This window comes from Erythrolamprus reginae, chromosome 2 (genome assembly GCF_031021105.1).
Source record: "Erythrolamprus reginae isolate rEryReg1 chromosome 2, rEryReg1.hap1, whole genome shotgun sequence".
NCBI lineage: Eukaryota > Metazoa > Chordata > Lepidosauria > Squamata > Dipsadidae > Erythrolamprus > Erythrolamprus reginae.
The window spans coordinates 248,523,214-248,539,557 of record NC_091951.1 but is presented as its reverse complement, the minus strand read 5'-3'; the positions used below and the strand labels follow the sequence as shown (position 1 = coordinate 248,539,557).

Here is a 16,344-nt window from a genome sequence, read left to right as displayed (position 1 = left end):
TTCTCTCTCTTTTTTTTAGCTCTCTTTCTTTCTCTCTCTTTCTTGCTTTCTTTCTCTCTTGCTTTCTCTCTCTCTTGTTTTCTTTCTCTCTGAGCTTCGCGGCACACCTGACCATGTCTCGCGGCACACTAGTGTGCCACGGCACACTGGTTGAAAAACACTGGACTAAACAATGTCGTCTGGCGGGTCCCAGGGGAAGAGCCTTCTCTGTGGCGGCCCCAGCCCTCTGGAACCAGCTCCCCCTGGAGATTAGAACTGCCCCCACCCTTCTTGCCTTCCGTAAACTCCTTAAAACTCACCTCTGCCGTCAGGCATAGGGGAATTGAGGCATTCCCCCTCCCTCCCCCGGGCCTATATAATTTATGTATGGTGTGTCTATGTGTATGTCTGGTTTAATAATGGTGTTTTTAAATGTTTTTAAAATTTATTAGATTTGTTATGAATTGTCTTATTGTATGCTGTGAGCCGCCCAAGTCTACGGAGAGGGGCGGCATATAAATCTAATAAATAATAATAATAAATAATAATAATGACCCGATGGACGAAGAACCATGGTGGTTAGAATGGAGTACCGTAATCCCTCGCTACTTCGCAGTTCATCTTTTGCAGATTTGCTACTTCACGGGTTTTCAAAGAGGCCTTAAATCCATTAAATCCATTGAAAATTTTAAATCCATTAAAAATTCATAAAATTCTTCTACAGTACTACTGTACTCTATTAAAGAAACTGGTAGGATATCACATGTAGTTCCAGCTGAGAAACATTATAGAACGACTGTTTAATGCAAATACTAATTAAATACATTAAAAAAAATATTTCCTCTTCTTCACGGAAATTCATTTTTCACGGGTGGTCTTGGAACGCATCTCCCACGAAAAACGAGGCATTACTGTATTCCAAGGTAACTTCTGCCCACAGTCTGGGATTTGATCCTGACCAGCTTAAGGTTGATTCAGCTTTCCATCCTTTCGAGGTTCGTAAAATGAGGACCCAGATTGTTGGGGGCAATAGGCTGGCTCTGCAAACTGCTTAGAGCTGTAAAGTGGTACTGTGAAGCGGTATATGTCTAAATGCTATTCCTTTTGATATCGGATATCATTTCTCTAATCAGTAACTGCTTCTCTGAATCCGTGTAAACTCCTATTTTTTTAAAAAATTATTTATTTATTTTGTCCAATACACAATGAGAGTTTGAGTGGGTATATATATACATAGTAAAATACATGATGAAGGTTATAGAGGAGATACTCTTAGTAAAATATATCTATGAAAGAATAGAAAAGAAGATATAGTAATAGAACATATCAATGAAAGAACAGAAGAAGAGATATAGGAATAGAAGAACGGTATATGAGATATAGGAGAGCAATAGGACAGGGGACGGAAGGCACTCTAGTTCACTTGTACCCGCCCCTTCTGACCTCTTAGGAATCTGGAAAGGTCAATCGTGGATAATCTAAGGGTAAAGTGTTGGGGGTTTGGGGATGACACTATGGAGTCCGGTAATGAGTTCCACGCTTCGACAACTCGGTTACTGAACTCATATTTTTTTACAGTCAAGTTTGGAGCGGTTATTTGTGTCATCTTTGATTGTACCTGGCCAGTTTATCTTCCATCTGTTTCTTTTTTTATTGCCCTCCATTTTTGCAAATATCAGGAATTACACTTCAAGCTTGGTCCAAGTTGTTTTTGTTTTCAGCGTGTTATCCTGCCAGTCCTTAATGTCTTTACTACACACAGTAATTTCTTTCCAATGTACTGATGGAGTGGAAAGAATAATCATTTTAAAGTGGAGGTGTTCAAAATAAGCTGTTCTTGGAATTGGGCCTGGTGAGACAAAGTGAAGAATGGAGCCATATAAAAGGCTCTTGGGGTGGTTGAGAATGGACAGAAATTGCAACAGGTGTCTGGGCTGTGAGTAGATATTGTGAGGTGCATCTGACCATTTGCCCAAAACTATACTTTTGATATTCCTTTTTTCAGAGGAGGCAGAATAACAAAATTGAAAAAGACCTTGGAGGTCTTCTAGTCCAATCCCCTACTTTGGCAGGAAACCTGTATCGTTTCAGACAAATGGCTGTCCAATATCTTCTTAAAGATCTCCAGTGTTGGAGCATTCATAACTGTTCCACTGATTAATTGTTTTATCAGGAAATTTCTCCTTAGTTCTAATTTGCTTGTCTCCTTGATTAGTTTCCACCTATTGCTTCTTGCCTGCTTTCAGGTATTCTGGAGAATAGGTTGACATCCCCTCTTCTTTTTGGTAGCCCCTGAGATATTGGAACGCTGCTATCAGGTCATCAACAACCGTTCTTTATATGGTTTAGCCTCCAGTTTCCTAATAATCTTTGTTGCTCTTCTCTGCACTCTTTTTAAAATCTCTACATCTTTTTTACATCGTGATATCCAAAACTCGATGCAGTGGTCCAAGTGTGGCCTTGCCAAGGCATTATAAAGTGGTATTAACACTTTATATGAACTTGATTCTAACCCTCTGTTAAAAGGGTTTTATTTATGCGCCAGCAGGGTATTGCAGCTGCCAAAAAAGCCAGCAAAAACAACTGGACCAAGCTTGTAGTGTAATTCCTTAAATAAATGATTGTCCACTAGAACTTCAAGATCCCTCTCACAGTTATCATTATTGAGCCAGGTACTACCTATACTGTTAAAAAATCATTATTAAATCAACACCTTCCTTCTTCTGTGTTTTTAGCTATATACACCTCTGCAATGGACATGCTGGGAGGAGCTGGTGTAGAAAAACAATGCAGGAAAACAGACATTTTAGCAGATGCTGCCTATTGTATTTTATCAAAGCCAAAAAGTTTCACCGGGAACTTCATTATTGATGAGGTTTTATTGAGAGAAGAAGGGATTAAGAACTTTGATGTATATGCAGTCGCTCCAGGTAACGTGGACGTAATTTTTAGCACATTGAAATGTGTATTGCACAAAAATGACAAAAAATATGTGCCATGTGTCTAATTGACTCATAGTTGCTAACATAAATCACACTGGTTCCAGTTGTTTTACTTTTATGTATTGCTAAGTCTGTACCCAGCCCAATCCATTTCTAATTTGTTACCTTGATTATATCAATATTTTTAGTTTACCAAAAAAAAAAAGACTTTTAATTACAAATGGTCCTCGATTTACATCAGTTTGCTAAGTAACAGTTCAGAGTTATAACGGCACTGAAAAAAAGCGACATATGACCAGTTTTCACACTGCATGGTTCTACATGGTCACATGGTCAAAATTCAGATGCTTGGCAAGTGGCTCAGATTTATGATGGTTCCAGTGTCCCAGGGTCATGTGATACGTTTTGCGACCTTCTGTCAAACAAAATCAATGGGGAAACCAGATTCACTTTACAACCGTTTTACTAACATAACAATCACACTGATTCCCTTAACAGCTGTGGCAGGAAAGTTCGTAAAATGGGGCAAAACTCAACTGTCTCTGAGCAATGGAAATCTGGGGCTCAGTTGTGGTCGTACATTGAGGACTTCCTGTATTTCAGCAATTCCTATAACATCTAATCATTTTACTTTTTGAAAAGTGGGAAAACGCTTTGGGAAAAGTGGTTTATATATGGATGTGTCTGTCTATAAAATCGCAAACGACTATAATCTCCCTCTAAAGATAAAGATTATCTAAAGATAATCCCCAGGTTACGGGTGTTCCCTTAGCAAATGTTCAAAATTATGTGATAAGCATTACATTACTTTGTCAACCTTCAGTCTCGAAAGGTAATGGTCTCATGCTCTGGAAAGAGTTCCTAAAACAGCATGTAGTGTGGCTAAAAAGGCCAATCCGAGAATGGCAATCCCTTCCACACTAAGGGTAGATCCATTCTGTCCCTTGCCCAGCCCTCAGATTTTGCTGGTTCTGTGACTGCCTCTTTGCCTCAGCCTGCCGAACATGTGTCTCCTCGAAATGGAAGGCCATGCTGTGTCTTTAGCCTCCAAGCTGAACCATCAGAGGTTAAGGTTTCCCAGCTGTTAATGTCCATTCCCAAGGCCTTTAAATCCCTCTAAATAAGATATTGTTATATTGCAACTGTGGTCTCCCTCTGGGGTGCTTTCCCTGCACTAATTCACCAAACAGGAGATCTTTTGGAATCCACGTGATAAGTCCCAAAACTATGAATCTTGCAGCACCAAAGCAGTTGTTCGCCCTTACAAAAAACTGCAGAGGCTCTGCAACATTTGTCCTACGTGTCGCAGGTCGAAATGGAGTTTCTGAGGGGCAGATGTGCCCCTCTGACGCTTCGGGCTTCTGTGGGCTTCCTCTGGCACGTTGCAGGCCAAATGGAGCTTCCAAGGTACAAGATTCACTCCCATGAATCCTCAACGCAGGCTCCATTACATTCTGGGCCGACTCCATTACATTCGCAGCTCAAGGACTACCTGAACATTCTTCATTCCAAAGACCTTGAAAGAAAATATAATTTATGCCCTTGTTAAATGCCAGAAAGGGTGGGGATCATCCTAGCTCAGGGGGAAGAATGCTCAATCATTGAGGATACTGTGACTAAGCAGGTGAGTTTATATAATCCCACTGCCTTGATCTTATGAGAGGTACTTGCATTGCTCTATCCTGGCTACATCATGTTGGCTAAGAAGATTCTGCCTTGTGAGATGGTTGGAAAAGTAATTAGACCCCAAGCCATTTTGGAATTTATTGGAGATCATTAATATCTTGAATTGTGTCTGGAAGACTCCTAACTACCAATAAAGTTCCTACAAGATAAGTATCATTCTGTTACACTAATTAGTACCAATCACTGAGCCACCATGTTCTATATCAGTGGTGCCTTTTAGAACATAAAGACCAAACCAATGTAGAGCAAAGTGGACTCATTTAATTGAGACGTGCAAGGGCATGAGTCACTTACTTTGGTGCTTCTTAATCCTGGAAAGGCTGCAACAGGTGGTGGATCTGGTTCTCCTAGGTTTTCCCTACTGCTCTACGCAGGAGTGAAGTTCAAGAGAACCTTCACCTGGTAATCCTGTTTGGGGTGAGCATTTTGTGAGGAATTAGGATTTGATGGAAGTCGAATTTGAAAATGCATTCCTGATGCATTTTATACATTGTTTCTCAATTATTTTCTGTTACGCACACACACACCCTAGGAAGAAGTAAGCATTTCACGCCCACCCAACACTCCGCTGGGAAGATTGTTTGCAATGTCCAGCACGTTTTCGCTGAAAAAACTCAAGCGGCTTGAGTTGGAGCGTGATTGGGGTGTAATGTGTTTAATTTAATTTATTTGGCTTCATGCTGTCCACTGCCAACATTTTTAGACACAGTAAACCTACCGGTCTTTCCTCGTCTCCCACCATAGTCACGGTGAAGCCAAGCACTACATAAACGTCATCATATTTCCTCATCCTAGCTTTTGGGAGACTTATCTCATTATCTCTGTCTCTTTCCTTTCTTTTCATCCCTGTTAAATATTTTTCCATGGTGTCTCTTAAGGGTTTGTTATATGGACTTCAGATCTCCTGTGCTGTGTGCTATTGTTCGGTGCAAAAAACCCTACTCCCTGCGGGGAAAAAGAAACACGTTCCCCAGGGTCATGTGTCCCCCCCCCCGGATATCGCTCTGCGTTCCCCCAGGGGGGGCCTGCCCCACTATTTGAGAAACACTGTACCTAACATAAGCAATAGGCAATTCTGATATCAATTATTTTCTTCAGCAAGAGTTAGTGAGGTTACTCACCTTAGATACGCCATGTTTGGTGTCTCCTCTTCTGTCTCTTTGATTCATTACCAGCAGGATAGTAAGGGAGTACAGCATGCCATTTGAAATCTGTGTGAAAAAAGTGTATTTTCTTCTATTGTGTCATGCAGCTCTCATGCTCCTTAATGCCATAGGTATCCCTCCGTATGGTAATGGTTGAAAGTATTGGTACACTGCTATCTTTCCGAAACCTAATTGGAACGGGTTCTGATAATCCACTCGATCCAAGATTTGGTTGCTCCAAAATTCTCTGCCTGATCACTTTCTCAACAGTGTTCTTCCGAAAGGGAAAGTAGGCTTGGGACATTAATTGTCCAGGATTGAAGTGTCCATCCACAACTTCATGAGAAGCTTTCAAGGCTTAAGAGATATTGCATGGATCCACTCTATCTCCTGAGCATCTTAATAACCCAGGAGGGAACTGGATCTCACAGACAGATAGTTGAACTTTAGGCATTGTTTTAAGAGTGATGACTTTAATGATGGCTGCCTATACGGATCATAAGTTATGGTTGTAAGTCATGCGATGGACTTGATTTTACAATCTTTTTTTGCGGTGGTCATTAAGCGAATGCCACAGTCATTAAATAAAACCATTGAAACGGTCCTCAACGTTTGCAGCTTGACATCCCAGGTAGGTGGGAGAGGGGAACCAGCCTGCAGGAAGGGTGGGCAGGCGCCCACATCCATGTGCACACAGCTCGACTACAGGTGGAGCTACACACACACATGTGCACCACTGGCGCTTGGGCCAATGAGCTGCTCATCTGCTGGGAAGCTGCTCTCATGGCCTGGTTCTGAATAGACCATGGCCTGGTAGTGGGCTGCAATGCTAGGATTAGGAACCCCTGTGCTATAGCACAGTTTTGCTGAAAAACAAAAGCGCCAATTTCCAGCAAAATATAGTCATGTGAACACAGGATGCTGCAAACGGCTGTAAATGCAGTTGTATTGCTGACACTTAGCAAGTTTTCCCCAAACTATTCCATCACTCCCATGAAATTCTGTGTCCTAGACCAGTGTTTCCCAACCTTGGCAACTTGAAGATATTTGGACTTCAACTCCCAGAATTCCCCAGCCAGCGAACTGTCCTAGACAATTGGTTCAAAAAATAATTCTGATGCATGTGAGTTCCATGGCCTGTATGCATATTTACATTTGGTAATCAGCCCATTCTGGTTGCTGAAATGGATCTTTGCAAATATTTAAATATTTGAACACATGTAGGGTTGCATTTTGTGTGTTTGCTGTAAATAACACCAGCAGATTTAAATTAATAGTCTGATATTATCATATGAAGGGTAATTCTTTTTCCTTTTTTAAACCTTATTATTTCTGTTTGCATTTTAGGTTATCCTTTGATACCAGATTTTTTTTTAGATGTGGATCCTGATACGATAGCAATGAAAATGGAAGCACAAGGTAAAGAAACTACTTTGCCTTTATCACTTGCTGGCCCAGGATTGAAGAAGGAGAAGTGGGAGAGGGGGAGGTTCCTGATGTCCCCCATCATTTCCATATATCTCCAGATCAATTCTGGAAAGAATTCTGGAATTATGCAAAACATGTAAAATCTGCAAGGCTGTGAAAAATGGATCAGTTCTATCAAGACTTTGGTTATTGGACAAACTCGTTTGAATGCAAGCCAATGGCTGGATTCATGAATCACAGTAAACCATAATGTGGTTTGTTTTGTTTTTATATTAGGATAAAGTATTAGTCTGGTTCACAGAATATGATGTAGGCAGTAAAGGGCAGCCAAAAATTTTACTGCCACACTGTGGGTGTGGGTTATTTTGTGGGTGTGGCTTGATGGTCATGTGACTGGGCAGGAGTGGCTTGCAGGCCATGTGACCAGGTGGGAGTGGCTTGAACAATCATCGTGCAAGTGAACTGTTAAGTCCTCAACTTACAACCTCACCAGTGTTGCTCTCAATTTGGTTCGCGTTTCCTGCGGTCTCCTTCCTTAGTCGCCCCCTGCCTTCGGCTGGGTAGCTAGGCGAACGGGTGCCAATCAGCTGTTGAGAAAAGAGGGGAGGAGGAAATGGGTGCCCTGCAATTCCTGCTGGTGCTGGTCTCCCTGCTGCTTTCTGAGGAGGAGGATGGGAGGGGGGATGGTCAGCTGGAGCTGGGCACACAGCTTCATTTCCACTAGTGGAACTGTGTTCCACCCCGTCCTGCTTGCTGCCCACCCCTGGCTGTAGGACAAGAGGCGTGGTGGTACAGTGGCTAGAATGCAGTACTGCAGGCTAATTCTGCTGACTCCTGATTGCCAGCAGTTGGGTAGTTCGATTCTCACTGGCTCAAGGTTGACTCAGCCTTCCGTCCTTCTGAGGTCGCTAAAACGAGGATGCAATTGGTTGTGGGTAAACCGCTTGGAGAGGGCTGTAAAACACTATGAAGTGCTATATACGTCTAAGCAGGTGGGGTCCCTACCTTTCACCGCTACCGGAACGCTCCTGGAGACCAGTGCACTGTGCATCCGGTGGGCGCGCACACGTATCCTCGTGCAAGATTCAGCTTCTGAGCATGTGCTGGAAGCCGAATCTCATGGGAGGATGCGCAAGCGAGGTTTTCACTGATTTCACTGATACAAAACCACCAAAAATGGGCAAAATTTCACGTGTGAAAGTGTCCTTACATGAGATTTTGCTTCAGCGCATGCCTGGAAGCCAATTCTCACATCGGGCATGCGGAGATGCGTGTGCATCTACATTTCTGCTAAAGGATCGCCAATCTCACCCATACCAGTTGCAACCCACTACTGCATCTAAGTGCTGTTGCTATTAATGTCACTGGAGATGGTTTTGGCTCCAGTGGTTCGAATCCTAGCAGTAGGTGGCATGGTGAGGCTCCTGTTACTTGCCTCAGCTTCTTCCCACCTAGCAGTTCTATGCGAGTAGATAAATAGGTACCATTTTGATGGGGAGATGAGCCAGCACTTCATGCAGACGGTTGGACTCCTGCTGGCGCTGGGTCTTCACGGTTGCGATAACTGTTTGTGAGGTGGCTTTGGTGGAGGGTAAGAGTCACCGCAGGAAAGCCATTGGCCTTTCTGGAGCAGAGCTAGCTCACCAACTTGTGGCACACCTTGGAAAATGTGCGGGCATGAACCAAGCAAGGCTAGCAGTCAATAAAACTACTACTCTGAGTTAGCCTTGTAGTCTCCTGGCTAATGTAACATCGCCATACGCCCAAAAAATTAATGAATGAATTTAGGAGAAAGCATTTTTGTGGCTCATTCAGTTGGTTGATTAAGTACAACTGGCATGACTTCATATCTATTTATTTTAATTGTCAATAAATATGTACATTTGTTATTATGAAGCTACGTTGAATCACCATACTATCGCCTTTTAATTCAGTTTGTTCTGGTGGGATAGTTTTTTTGATTGCTGATCCTGTTTTTTTATTGAATAGAAATTCTAAGAACACTCTTAAAAAGAGAAGGAAATCTTGGTCCTGAATACAGAATGGTGGAATCAGACCAAATTAAGAATAAATCTCTCTAGAGATTTTAAATCATCCTTTGCCAAAACACAAACACTAATTTTATTTCTTGCTGTTGGTCCTATAGGAGCTTCTCCAACCTTCAAAGAAGGGAAAAAACAAGATATTGGGAAAAATGAAGGTCCTGATAAAACAAAGGCTGAAGGACCTGATAGAGACAAACTCCATGTTCACTTCGCTACAGATAAACCAGCAGGGCCCGTAGCAGAAACATTTAAACTTATAAAAGGAATGATAAATGAAGATATTGTAAACGCAACTCAAGGAGTTTATCAGTTTGAATTATCTGGTAAGGATTCTATACATATTTTAAGACATTGCATTGTATTAGATGGCCGGTGGAGTCATTATAAGTTTCAATATATTCATCAGTTATCATTAGTCAATATTGAATTATCAGTATTCTTTCCCTTTTCATCATTTATAATAGTTTCATCAGTCTTTTTTTCTTCTGTTATCTACTCCATTTTCCTCCACTAGTACTTCATTCTTTCTTTTCTCACGTATTTCAATTCCAAGAGATCTTCTGAACCAGGTCTCCAAGCAGCGTGGATATTGGCATTCCCCTACAGAGTGAGGGGAAACTCTGTCGTGCCGCGGTGTTAGCCATGCCTTCTTTCGGATCAAAGTTTATATGACACCAGCTCTTTTAAATAATACTATTGCTACGTAGCTGAAAAGCTTACCATATTTTTCAGAGTACAGTGATCCCCCGATCATTGCGAGGGTTCCGTTCCAGGACCCCTAGCAATGATCGGGTTTTCGCGAAGTAGCGCTGCGGAAGTAAAAACACCATCTGCGCATGCGCAGATGGTGTTTTTACTTCTGCAGCGCTAGCGAGGAGCCGAAGATTGGGGTTTCCCCGATGCCCACACAAACTCCTCGCTGCTGCCGCGCCCGCCGCTTGTCCGCCGCCTGCCTACCCGCGCGCCCGCCCTTCGCCCGGCCACCCACCGTTCGCTTGCTGCTCGCCCGGCCACCCGGGTTCGTTTGGCTTCGGGACATGCCGGCGGCGACGTTTTAAAACAGCCGCGCGGCTTCCCAACTGAGTCCTGAAGTCAAAGGCGAACTTCCGCGTTTGGCTTCGGGACTCAGTTGGGAAGCCGCGCGGCTGTTTTAAAACATCGCCGCCGGCATGTCCCGAAGCCAAACGAACCCGGGTAGCCGGGCGAGCAGCGAGTGAACGGCGGGTGGCCGGGCGAAGGGCGAGCGGGCGAGCAGCAAGCGAACGGCGGGTGGCCGGGCGAAGGGCGGGCGAGCGGCGAAGGGCGGGCGAGCAGCGTGCGAACGGCGGGTGGCCGGGCGAAGGGCGGGTGGCCGGGCGAAGGGCGGGCGAGCGGCGAACGGCGGGCGAGCAGCGAGCGAACAGTGGGTGGCCGGGCGAAGGGCGGGCGAGCAGCGAGCGAACGGCGGGTGGCCGGGCGAAGGGCGGGCGAGCAGCGAGCGAACGGCGGGTGGCCGGGCGAAGGGCGGGCGAGCAGCGAGCGAACGGCGGGTGGCCGGGCGAAGGGCGGGCGAGCAGCGAGCGAACGGCGGGTGGCCGGGCGAAGGGCGGGCGAGCAGCGAGCGAACAGCGGGTGGCCGGGCGAAGGGCGGGCGAGCAGCAAGCGAACGGCGGGTGGCCGGGCGAAGGGCGGGCGAGCAGCGAGCGAACGGCGGGTGGCTGGGCGAAGGGCGGGCGAGCAGAGAGCGAACGGCGGGTGGCCGGGCGAAGGGTGGGCGAGCAGCGAGCGAACGGCGGGTGGCCGGGCGAAGGGCGGGCGAGCGGCGAAGGGCGGGCGAGCCGGGCGAATGGCGGGCGAGCCGGGCGAATGGCGGGCGAGCAGGTGCTGGGGGGGGCTTCTCGCCCTCCCGCCAGCAAGGGGAGACCCAGGGAAGCCGCCCAGCAGCTGATCTGCCCGGCGCCATCTACGCATGCGTGCCCATAGAAAAAAGGGCGCGCATGCGCAGATGGTGTTTTTACTTCCGGGTTGCAAAATCGCCATATAGCCGTTTCGCAATGATCGGGGTCGCAATACCCGGGGGATCACTGTACAGTGGTACATCTATCTACAAATGCCTCTACTTATGAACTTTTCTAGATAAGAACCAGGTGTTCAAGATTTTTTTTGCCTCTTCTCAAGAACCATTTTCCACTTACAAACCGGAGGCTCCAAAACTGTAACCGGAAAAGGCAGGGCCCCTCTAGGAATCTCCTGGGGGAAAACTGGGCCAGAAAAGGTGGGGAGAAGCCTCCATAGGGCCTCTCTAGGAACCTCCTGGGAGGAAACAGGGCTTCCACCTTCCCTGTGGTTTCCCCAATCGCACTCATTATTTGCTTTTACATCGATTCCTATTGAAAAAATTGCTTCTTCTTACTAACTTTTCCATTTAAGAACCTGGTCATGGAACGAATTAAGTTTGTAAGTAGAGGTACCACTACATAAGGTGTACCAGAGTATAGGACGCACCCTTTTGGGGGGGGGGGGTTTGCAGGAAAAATCTGCCTACTAGGTATTCATCTGGCTAGCATCCCTAGTCTGGTCAGCTTCAGCACATTATTTTATCCCCTGGTTAGGGCTTTAAAAAAACCTTATTTGGAGCAAGTAGTAATGAAAAAAAGCCTGCAAAGACTTAGGACTGGAAAAAACCTTTTTCGGAGGGAGTAGCAATTTAAAAGCCTATAGGTTGTAAGAGCTGAGAAGATCATTAGCACCTTGTTAGGGCTGGGGGAAAAAACTTCGAAAAAGCTACATTCAGAGTATAAGATGTACCCAAATTTTCAGCCTTTTTAGGGGGTGAGGAAAGGTGCGTCTTATACTCTGAAAATTATGGTATATAACATGCCCCAAAACTGAGAGGAAGAGCAGGATACAAATCGAAATTGCACGGGAAATCAAAAGACAGAGTTGAAAGTGATTTAAAAGCTTTTGAAATCATTACCAACAGAAGTAAGATCACATACAATTGGCTTTTAGTTGTGTTTTGTCTTTTCTTTTTTACAGGTATTTCAGTAAAAATTGCAGTCCAAATGTTATATTGAAGTTGTTTAGCTTGTAAATGAAAGAAACATGCCACTAATTTATCTCCTATACATGGATTCTTGTTTTAGGTGAAGAAGGAGGAGCATGGTTCATTGATCTTAAGAACAAAGGAGGCAGTGCAGGAATTGGGGATGCACCTGGAAAGGTCGACGTGATTATGAGCATGTCTGGCAGTGATTTTGTAAAAATGTTTTCAGGTAAGTAGCTTGAATATGTTTACCCTTGTTTAATCAGATTTTTCCCCTCAATCCTTCATTTGGGGTACAGTGGTCCCTTGACTTTTGCGGGTCTGACTGTTGCGGAAAGGCTATACCATAGTTTTTCAACAAATATTAATAAAAAAATACTCCACTTTTTTGAACATTTGAACATTTTCCCGCAGCCGCCCGATATGCAATACTGTGCGTTTTAACACTCCTCCTCCCCCCACCAGCCATCCTGCTTCTTTAAATAAAAGCTCCCCTTCCACCCCAGTCTCCCGATCCCTCCCCTTTAATTCTCGGAGCTTTGGCACGCTCCACTTGAAGCCAAGCCTTACTGCCACCCACCGCCGCGCAACAAAGCCCCCAGCTTGCCGGCCCATTGCCGTTGCGGGTTCTTGGGGTAAGTAAAACCAGGAATGGAGGAGGGAGGGGGAGGAAGGAAGGAAGGGAGCGTCTCTACTTTGAGGAAATTTGACTTTCACGGACAGTCTTGGAACGTATTCCTCGCGAAAGTCAAGGGACCACTGTATTGCTTTTTGAAATATTTACTATTTTTAGAGACAGCTACTATACAGTGGGAACGGTATTGAATTTTATATTCAATTGATGGAGATAATGTGAAGTTGTACCGGGTGGTACTAAATTCAACTTTTTGTTTCTATTCAAAACCTACGCTAACATTTGCAGATAATTAATGATGTACATGTGTTCAAATTGAGAATTAATGGAGGGGAAATACCCTATTTGTTTACCAGAGTGATGGAGTTTGAGAAAAAATTGTTCTTGTGTCTAGTTGGTCTGGTGTGCAGTACTCTACAGTGTAGTTTTGAGGCTAGGAGTTGAAACAGTTTATGTCCAAGATAATGAGGGGTCTGTAAATATTTTCTCAGCCCTCTTTCACAATGTTATAAAGATAATATCTTTATTAAAAGCAACTAAAAAGTCAGGGTTGACTTTTCAAGCATTCAAGGATCTTTGGAGGTCATCTTTAGGCAAAATCCTCTCATAAATATACGAAAGGGAAGAAAGAAGAAACGTTAAAAATTAAACCAGAAGTTTAACTTTGACCAGAAAGCTTAATGTCCTGATATTTACAGCTTAATGCTTATTGCCTTTTTGTTATTATTATTGACATCTAGAATTCTGGAGAACTTGAAAGACTATATATCCTGTTAGGTCATTTTGGTAGTATCATACAGATATGGGTTTTGGCCATTTTTATAATGAAATTAGTAAAGAAAATTTTTTTATAGAATCCCATATTATACCACTGCTGTTTAAAGTAAAGAGATGTATTTATTGAAAAAACACCCAGGTGCTATTATTAAATCCAATAGGAAGGATTCTGGAAGGGAGATATTTCAAATACAGTGTTCCCTCGATTTTCGCGGGTTTGAACTTCACGAATAGCCTATACCACGGTTTTTAAAAAAATATTAATTAAAAAATACTTTGTGGTTTTTTTCCTATACCACGGTTTTTCCCGCCCAATGATGTCATACGTCATCGGCAAACTAATAATTTTTGCAAATAAATAACAAAATAAATAATTATTGTTAATAAATAATTAGGTTTATAAATATCAGGATCACTAAGTGTCTTATTCAATGGTGAGTACCAGTAATAATGGTGAGTAAATGGTTGTTAAGGAAATGGGAAATGGTAATTTAGGGGTTTAAAGTGTTAAGGGATGGCTTGTGATACTATCCATAGCCAAAAATGGTGTATTTAGTTCCGCATCTCTACTTTGCGGAAATTCAACTTTTGCGGGCGGTCTCGGAACGCATCCCCCGTGGAAATCGAGGGAACACTGTATTTAAGATGGTTTAATGCATTTTATCCTTTCTTTCCTCCAGGTAAATTAAAGCCAACGATGGCTTTTATGTCTGGAAAATTGACAATCAGGGGAGATGTTGCCTTAGCAATCAGGTTGGAAAAACTGATGGCTCAATTCAATGCCAAACTTTGAAAATAAATGGGGGAAATTGGTATCACACTGAACTTTCAATAAATATGTAATGCTTTGCTGTTGAAGATGACGTCTCTTATTTAGCATTTTTGGATTTAATATGTAATTTTCCAGATGGATAATATTTGCATAATGACTGGACCGTACTTAACCTTTTTTTGCTCAGAATTAAAGACTATTATTGATTAAATCAAATATTTGCTGTAATTGCAGCACACCTTAACAGATCATCAATTGACATTAAAAACACTGATTTGTTTTAATTAGACCATTAGTATTTCTATTTTATTCTATTTTAACTTAGAAAACATCGTCATTTTGTTTCTGGGTGAGATTTCTATATATTTCTAAATCGAAGATGCTATAAACAAGAAGTTTAATGCCATGCTGGAAGACTCTGTTTTTCTGTTAATATTTTTAAAAAGTCGACAAATAACTGTATTATCTTTGGTGAAAGGAATTTTTTTTTGGTTATATTATTAATGCTTGGAAGCACAAGTGCCTTTTAGATTTTCTTCATATGTTTCAATAATTATTACTTTTGTGGTGCAAAATACTAATAACCAAAAGGTGACAGAGGAAAGTTAATGTTTTCTGTCTCTCTCCCTCTCTCTCTCTCTTTCTTTCCGCTTATCAGTCATCTAGATTTTTTGTAGCCCAGCTTGGTATTTCTACAATAATAGAATCAGGTATTTTGTTAAGGAGTTTTACCTCTCAGGAAATGCTCAGAGATTAACTATCAAAAGATGTCCTTGTAAGATTGCCTCAGATATGATAGTATTTTAAAACAATAACTTTTAAAAAAATATTGACTTCTGTCCATACTTGATTTCTGTCAAACTGTAACTATGGAAAGTGGAAATAAAACATGTTCACATGTGTATGTCTGGTTAAATACATGGTTCGTATACGATGGCTATGTTTTTTTAAATGTGAGAGCCAGTTTGTTGTGGGGGGTTAAGGCATCATACCAGAAATCGGGAGTTGTAATCCCTCTTTAGGCATAAAGCCAACTGGGTGACTTGAGGCTAGTCACTTCCTCTCAGCTCTAGAGAGAAGGCAACGGCAAACCACTTTTGAAAAAGTTTGCCAAAAAAACTACACAATCTTCTTGTCCAGGCAGTCCTGAAGAATAGACATGATTGAATGGGAGGAAAAAAACTGTAAGCATTTCACTAAACACTGAGGCTGCAGAATGAGGAAATGATATTGAAACTAGGGTATTATTATTATTATTATTATTATTATTATTATTATTATTATTATTATTATTATTATTATTATTATTATTATTGGATTTGTATGCCGCCCCTCTCCGCAGACTCGGGGGGGGCTAACAACAGCAATAAAACAGTACAACAAAATCCAATACTAAAAAACAGTAAAAAACCCATTATATAAAAACCAATCATACATACAAACATACCATACATAAATTGTGAAGGCCTAGGGGGAAAGTGTATCTTAGTTCCCCCATGCCTGGCGGCAGAGGTGGGTTTTAAGCAGCTTACGAAAGGCAAGGAGGGTGGGGGCAATTCTAATCTCTGGGGGGAGTTGGTTCCAGAGGGTCGGGGCCACCACAGAGAAGGCTCTTCCTCTGGGTCCCGCCAAGCGACATTGTTTGGTTGACGGGACCCAGAGAAGACCCACTCTGTGGGACCTAACTGGTTGCTGGGATTCGTGCGGCAGAAGGCGGTCCCGGAGACATGAAGGGCTTTATAGGTCATAACCAACACTTTGAATTGTGACCGGAAACTGATCAGCAACCAATGCAGACTGCGGAGTGTTGGAGTCACATGGGCATGTTTGGGAAAGCCCATGATTGCTCTCGCAGTTGTATTCTGCACGATCTGATGTTTCCAAACACTTTTCAAAGGTAGAGAACGTTAC

General features: G+C 43.0%; 1 protein-coding gene across 2 annotated transcripts in view; it reads left to right on the top strand.

Moving 5' to 3' along the window:
* Window positions 1-15,335, top strand: part of HSDL2 (hydroxysteroid dehydrogenase like 2) — a 45,315-nt gene extending 29,980 nt beyond the window's left edge. For both annotated transcript variants that reach the window (XM_070742423.1, XM_070742424.1), the window contains 5 exons: window positions 2,715-2,909; window positions 7,100-7,171; window positions 9,327-9,548; window positions 12,351-12,479; window positions 14,342-15,335. In XM_070742423.1, coding sequence (XP_070598524.1) covers window positions 2,715-2,909; window positions 7,100-7,171; window positions 9,327-9,548; window positions 12,351-12,479; window positions 14,342-14,454 — 731 coding nt within the window. In that variant the 3' untranslated portion in view covers window positions 14,455-15,335. The remainder of the gene's footprint in view (window positions 1-2,714; window positions 2,910-7,099; window positions 7,172-9,326; window positions 9,549-12,350; window positions 12,480-14,341) is intronic.
* Window positions 15,336-16,344: the final 1,009 nt, after the last annotated feature.